The 11,167-nt window shown below is 39.8% G+C and overlaps 1 protein-coding gene across 1 annotated transcript in view; it reads left to right on the top strand.

Moving 5' to 3' along the window:
• Positions 1-7,783: 7,783 nt before the first annotated feature.
• The window catches only part of COL21A1 (collagen type XXI alpha 1 chain), a 230,741-nt gene continuing 227,357 nt past the window's right edge, over positions 7,784-11,167 (top strand). The window contains exon 1 of the mRNA XM_004386825.2: positions 7,784-7,883. Within this exon, the coding sequence (XP_004386882.2) occupies positions 7,844-7,883 (40 nt within the window). The 5' untranslated portion in view covers positions 7,784-7,843. The remainder of the gene's footprint in view (positions 7,884-11,167) is intronic.

Genomic DNA, 11,167 nt, shown 5'->3' with positions numbered 1-11,167 from the left:
ATTTCTAGTTGTGAATTTATTTTGGCATTTTGTTTCTGTATTATTTTCTTGAATTCTTCCATTTTTTTGGTTTGTATTTTCCATGAATTTGTCTGCCTTTTCCATGAATTTGTCTAGTTTTTCCTCATTTTTACTGCTTTTTGCTTCAATTCTTGGATAGCTCTGAATATTAGAGATTTGAATTCCCTATCAGGTAGTTCTAGTGCTTTTTCTCTTACTGGAAATTCATCTAGTATTTTATCTTGACTACTACCTGAACTATATTGTCCTGTTTTTTAATATGTTTTGACATTGTCTGCTGTTTCAGGACATTCAGTATTTATTTTCCTTGTTTATTGATTGTAGATTTGTTCATTTTGTCCTACTTTTTTGTTTTATTTTGTTATGTCTGAGCAGGCTGGCTGTGCATTCTTTGTTGTTTGCTTGTCTGTGGGCACGATAATGTTTGCCTCCTTGTCCAATGGGCAGGGTCAGTCACTCAGCTGTGTTGCAGCAGGGCAGATCCAGCTGAAGGTGAGCTGCTGGGATGGGTTGTTTGTGGCACATACTGGGGCCGACAAGGCGGGCCAGGAATCAGTGTAGGGCAGGTTCTGGTAAGCCGTGCCTGTGCTGCGCAGGGGTGTGATGTTCAGCAAACAGTGTAGACAGAAGGAAGGAGGGGGGAGATTGTGACATGTGAAGCTAAGATGGGTATGGGAAAGAGGAGAGAGAGGATTGAGAAACAGGAGTTAAAAAGAAAAGAGTGCTAAGGGAGATTGCTGTTGGAGTCTAGAGATTAGAAACCAAGAAATGGAGAAAAACAAAAAAGAAAAAAAAGAAAGAAAAAGGAGAAAAGAAAAATAAATAAAAAAAATTAAGGAAAATAAAAAGCAAAGTCCTCAGGGATTCCACTGGTGTGGCTGCAAAGGCTGGGAAAGTGGCTCCCAGGCCACAAAGTACAGCCTGGCTAGAAGGGTAGAGTGTCACACAGCACCAGGTATTCAGGAGACAGGATGTGAAGGTAAATATAGAGAGATGAGGAACTGAGAAATGAAGAAAGACAAAAAGGAAAAAAGAGAGAAAAGAATACAAAAAGAAAAAAGAAATGCCCCCAGGGATCCCACCATGCAGCTGCACAGACTGGGTAACTAGCTCCCAAGCCATGCAGTACAGCCCAGCTAGAAGGGGCTCCCAAGCTGCGAAGAGAAAGAGAAATAAACAAACAAAACAAAATAGAACAAATCAAAACAAACAAACAAAAAAAGGCCTATGGATCCCACCAGTGTGGCGCTGTAGGTTGGGAAGCAGTTCCACAGTTGAGTGGCATTTCACAGCCTTTCAAGAAGAAGCAAAGATGGCACATGGAGCCAGGTATTTGAGAGAAAGGAGAGGGAGGTGGTGAGAGGTATGAAAGAAACCAAAAGAAGCAGAAAAAAGTAACACCAGCAACAAACAAATGGCACTCAGGGAGCCCGCCAGTGTGGGCAGGTCAAATCCAAGCAGCACAGGGCTGAAGCCAGTGCCTCCCAGCCAAGGGACTGTGGCCAAAGGAAGCAGAGGAGTCTGAGAGGGAGTGAAGAAGGGTGGGGGTGGGTGGGAAAGCGTATGTCGCTTGTTACGGCTTGTTCTGTTTCCTGCTGGGAGCTCTGTGAAGCTGCTTTTCCGTACTCCGTGTTTGCGTATCTCCGACAGGAGTCCAAGATGGTGGATCTGTGCTGTGTTAGCTGATAGGGGACTTCTGCACTTATCTCTCTTCATTCTCTGTTCTCTGTCATTTTCTTATTCCATTCAGTGCTTGGCTGAATTCTTTATCTCTTTATTTGATGCTTAGGGTTCCAGGATTGATGCTTGTCTTTGACTTAGTTTTTCAGGTCTTTGCTGTGGAGGGACAGTGTTGTGCTTCTATCTATAGTGCTATGTTGTCCGGAAGTACACCCAAAATTATCTAAATGAGAAGCATTAATCATCAAAATGAATACATCTATGCTGAAAAAGCCATGGGGAAAAAAAGTCAACATGAGTAGGCTATTATGTAGACTGGTAAATGAACCCAGCATACACCTATTTTTTTTTTTTTAATAGTAATGAAGGAGACTGTTGACAAATAACTTTTAAGGATCAGATTTTATCAACTTAACTGGCTGTGCAATATGGTTTTTAGAGGTAGGGAATCTTATTGCCTAAGGTGTAGCCATTTCTGTAGAAAGGAATCCATCATCCAGGTAATTTGTGCATAGACAATATCCTTGTTTGCAAGATAATTATAATTAACCTATATGTTTCTTGAGAGGTCTTTTCTATATTGAAAATCACATGAGGCTAATGAGTGTCTGGATCTGGTTTATTTAATATAACAAACAAGCAATGCATCTGGAAAAAGTCTTCATGCTGTGCGATGTTCTGCATGCTGGTCTGACCACAGAGGAACTTTCTCATTGTAAGTTTGTGCTGGACAAATTTTGAATCATTTATATGATGTATCTGGCTTCCAGGGCTCTTCTATCTGCACAGGTTTCATAATAACAGAACAATAGAAATATGGCTGTAGTCTTTGTATGTTTGTTTGCAATGTTCTTTTCTTTCTGATTATATTTGTTCTAAAATTATTTTCTTTATTATGGAAAAAACATACTCACTAGAGAAGAGAAAATCTTATTTTAAAATAAAATTTACCATCATTCCTAAACAGGAGCTAATATTTTGTTACCCTTTCCAGCTTAAAATTTTCTTTTTTCCTTCAAAATCCTCACCGATATTGATAATTGTAATAAAATTTTGATGTTAACGAATACTAAGGTTTTTTGAGGTGCTTCTCTAATCCGGGAGCCCTGGTGGTGCAGTGGTTAAGAACTATGGCTGCTAACCAAAAGGTTGGCAGTTCGAATCCACCAGCCGCTCCTTGGAAACCCTATGGGGCAGTTCTTCTCAGTCCTGTAGGGTTGCTATGAGTTGGAATTCACTAGAGGGCAATGGGTTTGTTTTCTCTAATCTGGGAACACAGACTTTTTGTGTATGACCCCAATCAACAATTGCTAATTTGACATGCCTGGAAATGTATTTGAAGGCACTAGAGCTTTCAGCATTCCTCCTAAAATATTCAGAATGGAAACCTAAAGAGAGAATAATAGTCCTAAAAACTCACTCTTGACACATTACCTCCGAAAACAACAACAAAGTTATTCAGTATTGAAGAAGATTTCCTAGGAGTTTCTAGAGTTCAATGTTTCTCCTTTTTGAATTTCTGGAATATTTTTTCCGTATCTTCTTATGACACTTACCTTTTGCTTCCTGGCATTGGAATTATTTAACTATAGGCTTTAATCTACCAAGTCCAGTTGCCATCTGATTCCCATCAGTGCATAGCCTTCTCCATAGTCCAAATTCAATTAACTATCAGGTAATCAAGGATAAGGTAATTCTATTATCTCTAATTTTTCAAACAAAAACCACTTAACTCACAGGCCCTGGAGGTGCTGCCACAGATTAGCAGCACAAGGTTAACTGGGATAAAGAAAGAGATGGATACATTAATACAACAATGGTAAAACATTTACTTGGTCCAATATGAGGGAGAATATCAGAAGAATTTGGCGTTTCCTTTTTATAAAATTCTGAAAGCATTCTTGAAGTCTAGGCTTCAGGTAACTTTGAGTGCTTGTTTGGGTTGATGATGGTGGTGATGGTGTCAATTGGGATTAAAGTTAACTAATTGTTTCTTGCTCATGTTTCCTCATTGCCACACTAATTATTTATCACAAATTACTACCCTCCCACAGTTTTTACAATGCTTGCACGAAATGTGAAATGACTTTGTAACCTGTAGCTTTATAACAGTTATTTGATATTATCATTATGCATTATAAAGTAATTATCTTCAAAGATATATAAAATCTCACAATTTCTTTCCTTCAGTCAGATCTTAAACAGGACTGTACTCCTGCTTCAGAAGGCTTCCCAATTGGGAATACTTGGGATGTGAAAGCTGGAAGGAAGATGGACAGCAGGGATGGAAAGCTGCTGGATAGTGGGTGAGAAAATGTGGTGTAGTGGAAAGAACATTGGGTTTGTAGTCAGGCAGAATTAAGTAAGTTATTTCACCTAAGTGTCAGTGTCCTCATTTGTAAAATGATGACAATAAAATTTCTTTCTTAGGCAAGATCATATGTGTTAAGTTCTTAGGATGGCTGCATAGCAGGCAAGCCACACATTTTCTTTCTTCCTTTCTTATACTCTTGTAGCCTTCGATTGGGCTTCTATGATAACACTTCACTCAATATACTATAGTCACCTCCTAGACTGGCCAACCCCTCAAGGGCAGGCATGTTTTATTGTTCCCTTTCATATTCAGTGGGTTTGGTGAAATGAGTTACTTTAAGTGGCCTTTTGTCTTGGTCCATTGGCAAAACAGCTTGAGAGATTTTCCCCCTAAGCTTTGAGGAGTTACTGTCTTAGGCTGGGTTCTCTAGAGAAGCAAAACCAGTAAAGCAGATAACTGTACCTATATAGAAAAACAAAAACAAAAACCCGTTGCCGTCGAGTGGATTCCGACTCATAGTGACCCTATAGGACAGAGTAGAACCGCCCCATAGGGTTTCCAAGGAGCGCCTGGTGTATTTGAACTGCTGACCCTTTTTTGGTAAGCAGCCGTAGCTCTTAACCACTATGCCACCAGGGTTTCCATATATATATGTATATATAGATATATATATACATATATATACAGAGAGAGAGAGAGATTTATATCAAGGTAATGGCTCATGCAGTTATAGAGGCTGGAATGTCCCAAGTCTATGATCAGGATAGAGGCTTCTCCTGATTGACATAGACACAGGGGCTGGTGAACCCAAGATCGGCAGATCAGAGAGCAGAGCTCTTGCTCACAAGCTATGAAGATCAATGAATTCCAAGATCGGCAGGCAAGACTGCAGGTAAGCTGCTAGCTCAAGTCCCAAGAAACGGAGGTCAAATAGACAGGAGCCAGCTGCAGGATCCAAAATGAGCAAAAGCCCCTGAGTCTTGCCAGAATGTCTGCTTGTATTCAGTTGGAGGCCACCCACCCAAGGAAACTCCCTTTCAACTGATTAGCTACTCACAGCAGAACCCATCATGGGGGTGATCATATATCAAATCTCAACAGGGAAATGATCATAACATTATACGACTGCCAAAATACTGAGAATCATGGCCTAGCTTAATTGACACACAATCTTAACCATCACAGTTACCTTTGCCCTAGTTTTCTACCCCAGGAGGTTAGTTACTTTTATCTAGGTCAATTGACATTTCCTGGGTAAGCTGTAAACAACTCGATTGTTTGATATTTTTTGTCTGGCCCTGGGCTGCAGCCTGCCATGTGATTGGTACACACCTTGCAAAGATTGGCCAATATACTATGCAAATGAAGTGACTATGGTCCACCTGCTGGGAGGGCCATAACTTGAAATCGATAAGGACTTTGCTTATATAAGCAGCCAACACCACAGAGGTTTAACAAGGAAGCGAAAAGGCAAGAGAGGCAAGAAAAGAGAAGAAACAGAGTTGGTGAGGAACCTTCTAAAAGAGCTGTAACATAGGTCAAGGGCTATAACACTGAAGACAGTGAGAGGTCTCAAGGGACCCTGCAACAGAGTTAGTGATGTTGGCAAAAACTTGTTGCTAGGAATGCAGCTAAGAGAGCTGAACAAAGCTGCTACAATGGCTATGAGCTGGGTCAGTTAGTAATGAAGAGGCCAGCGACAGGGATGCTGAAGACAGAGGCCCACATGGCTGACAGGGGCATGCAGGCCAAGAGGCCTGTCCTGAGGGGCCCAAGAGGAGGCCTGCCTGGCTGAAATGGGGCCTTTGTGGCAGAGAAAAGGGCCTGCTTGCTTGCATGGACAAGAGAACCTGAGAGAGCTGTTCTGCACTGAAGACAGCAGGGATATGCTCTCCACCTCGAGGGAGCCTTCCAGACTTTGCCTACATGCTTCCTGATCCTGAGTTGTAGCCTGTTGATCCTAATTCCAAGTTGTTCCCTGTTACTTCCTTAATAAATTACTTAACTATGAGTATGATCTATGAATTCTGTGTGGACATTGCAATGAATTATTGAATCTAGCAGAGACAGAGAGAGTGCCATAGGAGGAGGGGTGGATCAGTAAGGAAGGTATGTGGGCTTACTTGTGCTTACTAATCTGTAGTACACAATTTCACATGGGTTTTACCACATCTTTGATGTGGAAAAAAACAGATGAAATTGTGTACTACAGATTAGTAAGTAAACACAAGTAAGCCCATGCATACCTTGCTTATTGGATAATCCATCCCTGTGTGAGAGGGATGGCTGGTGTCAGAAGTGGTAAAGAAGTTGGAGTGGAAGTATGTTTGATCTCTACCTCATAGGAATCAGCTTGGGATGATGGTGGTTCTCTCTCCTCCTCCTGAAGTTAGAGAACTTCAGGCTCTACTCAAATATCACAGGGGGCCAGTTCAGTGCCTGGCAGAGAGCGAAGTCTGTGTGAGCTGAGCTACATTTGATTGTGCAAAAGAATCAACAATTACATCAGAAATTCAGAGAAGAGTTGGAAACTTGGGAGGAAGCAGAATAGAGCAATAAAAGCCTGATCCTGTGCCACCTATCCAAACTTCTCTCTCAATAGTTTGGGACATAGTCAAACCTTGTTGAACGAATGATATTGATAAGAACATTTGTAAATGAGGATCATAGAAAAGTTTGTGGAACTGAGATTATGTGGTCTAGCAGAGTACTTGGCAGGCACTGGACACTGAATAAATGTTCACTGAATCAATGAAAAAATGAGTAAATAAATAGAAGACATACAGCTCACGGATGTAGTTAAGTAAAACATTATTTGGAAGGTAATATATTAACAAATGTATTGGAAGGTGATAACCATTTTTGTGGGTGTATGTGTGTGTGAGAGAATGCCCAAGTGAGCCACTGAAGGAGTGGAGTGATTTTAGCAGGCTTAGTTTCCTTTCATTGCTATTAAACATGAAGTTTGATTACTGAATGAGGTTGATAGTCTTAGGGACAAAGTGGACCTATTCATCTGACTCATACTGATAAGATACAAAGCTACCTGACACTGGTGGGCAAACGAGGAAAGGCTACTTTGGTCTTCTTGCTAGTATATCTGGCTGGTTCACCTGTCTGCAGACAATATCGTTAGCCAACATAAAATAAGACACATAAAAGAATCTCATTTAATTTTTTTAAAGCAATTAAATGAGTGCAACTTTTATTTTGCACCTGAGGTTTCTGAGTCACCCGTTTAAGTATTTCTAGTACTCTTCCTTCACAATCCTGGAGTTATCACATCTGGCAATCAGAACTGAATGGTTCCCATGAGGACTGCACCAGAAAGGAGTGGTCATTGCTTTATTGCCAAGAGAAAGACATATCTGGCCCCTGCTGTTGCTATCAGTGATTCCAGGGACTGCAGGGAGCCCCAGCAAAGACACCGAGCAGCCAGCACCACTGCAAACAAGCCACTAAATCCACTTCAGCCTCATTCTACCACCACTAATTCCTAGCTCAGGCAGAGGCAACTTTGTTTTCATGCATGAGTATCACTTATCCAAGGACTAGATCTCAGAGTACCATATTAGACTGTATCAAGAGGGAAGGTGTTTACAGAGACAGATGGTTATGTGAAGGTTCTAGCATAGCTTCAGTCATTCACCAGGCATTGGTGTGATGTGCAGAAGTGACTGTCAACTCTGAACCTCAATTTCTTTTTATGGACAGTGACCATGCTCTTCTTATTCAGGCACAGGGCCGTTGTGATCAGTAAGAACAGATATGACAGGGCTTTGTAAGACATACAATGCTGTATGAGTTCACAATTAAGCATATTTTATAATGCGCATATATGGAAGAAGAGGGGAGAAAATGAGGAGAGGTAAGCCTTTCAGACCATTATAAAAAGTTTTACTCATTGTAGGAATGGTGAGGGTATGTGTTGTTTATTGACTCCTTGATGGAAACAAAACAAAACAAAAAAAAAACCCAAACCTGTTGCTGTCTAGTCTATTCTGACTCATAGCGACCCTATAGGACAGAGTAGAACTGCCCCATAGGATTTCCAAGGAGCAGCTGGTGGATTCCAACTGCTGACCTTTTGGTTAGCAGCCGAGCTCTTAACCACTGTGCCACCAGGGCTCCAGATTCCTCAATAAACAACACATAACGAGAAAACAAGAAGACAAAGAATGACGTACTTATAAAAATGAGCCTCTTTTTCTCCCCCTCTTTCTACCTCCTGCTGTAAAACCCCCTGTTCCCTTTTGGCTTCTACACAGGGATGTGTCAGCTGGAATGCTTTTTGAGATCATTAAGTGTAACCCCTGGGCAGTTATTTCAGGGCTGTTCAAACATCCCACCGTTTACTCCAGGCGATTCACATAACTGAGTAAGGCAGGCCTAATGCTCAAGGGAGGGGGTAGTGGTGGTAAGAATTCCTATGGGAAAGGGAAGATGAGAATTTCTGGTGTTTGCCAAATAGAAAAATATACAAAAAAAATTCCAATCTAAGTGGCACAAAATATTCAAAGTTGTTTTGAAATGAAGTCCAGATTTGAAGGAAATAATTTGCTACTTTGAACAATATTATTCTTTCATGCTCCAACAACAAAAAAAGATGCTCCAGAGGTCTTTAATTAGACCATAATTAAATAAAAACTTATGAGATTTAACGAATAATAATGTAAGTAGAATTTCTGGTGCCTGGGTATATTTAGTGCAAATATTGTTCCCTGGTCAGGAGTATGAATGTAAGTCTGTGTTTTACTAACCACCTTCACATCTCACAGAAACTCACCAACCAATATTGATATTTTATAATTCATATATTTATCTGTAATTTATTTAGTATTTCCTAATTTTAACAAGGATGCTTAATATCTGAAATGACTTACCCAAAAGTTGATAAAAATAGTATGTAGACTTCTAAGATCAAGGCATTTAAGGACATTTAAAAAATCTGCTACAGAGTTGTGAAATATCTACATGCGTTGTCATATTTTTATAAATTACCATGCTGATCGTAACAGAAATGACCACTTAATGTATATGGTGGATATAGGCACACCTATTAGTAATAATAAAAAACACACCTTATGACTAAATGGCAATACAGTAAGTCCCCAGGTTACCAATGTCCAACTTATGAACAACTTGTACTTGCCCTTTAATGTTATGTAAATTTGTAGGGGTTGGAAACAATTGAACCAACCCCTACTCGCAACAAATTCTTCATCACAATCACCTACAATGCTGCACATGCAGTTTTTAAATCATTGAAAAGGCTTCAAGCCTTTTCTTGTACTAAAGCAACGCAAAATAAGAACCATATGCACCTGTTCGAGCTTGCCTACGAATTCCTAAAGACACCCTTGGGGAACAGATTCCAGTTTTGTAACCTGAGGACTGCCTGAATAATGGCTCAAGTATTATAGAAGTTAATTTACCCCTCATTTCAAGTCCAGAACAGAGAATCTTGATAGGAGGGTCTTCCTCTAAACGTCATTGGGGACCCAGGTTTTTTCCATCTTGAAACTCTCCAATCTTCAACAAATACTTTCCAGTTTGCTGGGCACATCTCCATCAAATTAGTGAAAATGAAAAGAACATGAAATATCCTGTGCAGGAAGTTTCTATGAACCAGGAAGATTCCGTTGGCTAGAACTCAGGCTGTGTCCCTAGGAAGGGGAGGAAACACGTCTGATGAAGGGCTAATGGTCTTTATCCTTAGAATAGTGCCTGGCACATTGTTAGTGTTCAATGAACATTGGCTATTGTTATTATATTAGATATCAACTTACAATTTTCATAATGCTTTTGTATTTTGGTTAATGTGAAGAGTAGAACATTTTTTGGTGAATGTGTGCCATATAGTGAACCAAGATTAGTAATCTAGACCCCTGTTTGGATGAGGAGTTGAGGAGGACACTCATAACCTATTTCCTAAACTAAAGTCAAAGTAAGTTACCAGGTTTTCAAAGCAATTATGTAGATTTGGCTCTCAGCTCTGTGTTGTGGAAAATAAATAGATATGACTGAGTAAATATGAGCTATTAATAGTTAACTGCACAAAGAAAATCAATGACAAAATTATTTCCTTCTCTTGAACATAGTTTGAGGTAGATAATCTTCATCAAATACATACTTTAAAAAATAAAAATGATTCTTAAAATGAGATAAGTAAAGCACTTCAGTGTCTTCTATTCATTTCCTTTAGATGCCATGAATGAAAATGTCACATGCTAGTAGAAACTTACCTATCATCTAACTATCTAACTATCTATGTAATCGTACCAGAAAAGGTTACTCAAGTCTTTCCTATCAAAGGAGAGAACTCATCCTAGCATAACTGGGAATCTTTCAATGTGTTTAGAGCAGGGTAGCCACTTTTTTTTTCTGTAAAGGGCTAGATAGTAAATATTTTAAGCTTTGTGGCTCATATGGTCTCTGTGGCAACTACTCAACTATGTTGTTGTAGAGTTAAAGCAGCAGTAGACAATATGTAAGTAAATGATCGTGGCTGTATGCCAATAAAACTTTACTTACAAAAACAGACATTTGATCTTTGGGGTATACATAATTTGCCACTTCCTAGTCTAGAATGCTTAGTACTTTGTAAAAAGATTTAAAAAAAATTTGCTGTATAGTCAATTCCAACTCATGGCAACTCCAATGTACGTCAGAGTAGAATTGTGTTCCATAGGGTTTTTTTTTTAAAAAAAAAAATTTTTTATTGTTGTAGTTTAACTGAAGTTTACATTTCAGTTTAGTCTCCCACACAAAAATTTATACATACATTGTTATGTGACTCTAATTGCTCTCCCCATATTGCAACAGCACACTCCTCCTTTCCGCCCCTGATTCCCCATGTCCATTCAACCAGCTCCTAACCCTCTCTGCCTTCCCATCTCACCTCCGGACAGAAGCTGCCTATTTAGTCTCTCGTGTCTACTTAAGCCCAGAGGCACATTCCTTACGAGGATCACTTTATGTCACACAGTCCAGTCCAGTCCCTGTCTGAAGAGTTGGCCTTGGAAATTGTTTTATTTCTGGGCTGATAGAGAATCCAGGGGTCATGCTTTCTGGGGTTCCTCCAGTCTCAGTCAGACCATTAAGTCTGGTCTTCTTACTAGAATTTGAGTTCTGCACCCCACCTTTCTCCTG

The sequence above is a fragment of the Trichechus manatus genome, unplaced genomic scaffold (assembly GCF_000243295.1).
Source record: "Trichechus manatus latirostris isolate Lorelei unplaced genomic scaffold, TriManLat1.0 scaffold00172, whole genome shotgun sequence".
Classification (NCBI taxonomy): domain Eukaryota; kingdom Metazoa; phylum Chordata; class Mammalia; order Sirenia; family Trichechidae; genus Trichechus; species Trichechus manatus.
This window is presented reverse-complemented; position numbering and strand designations above follow the sequence as displayed.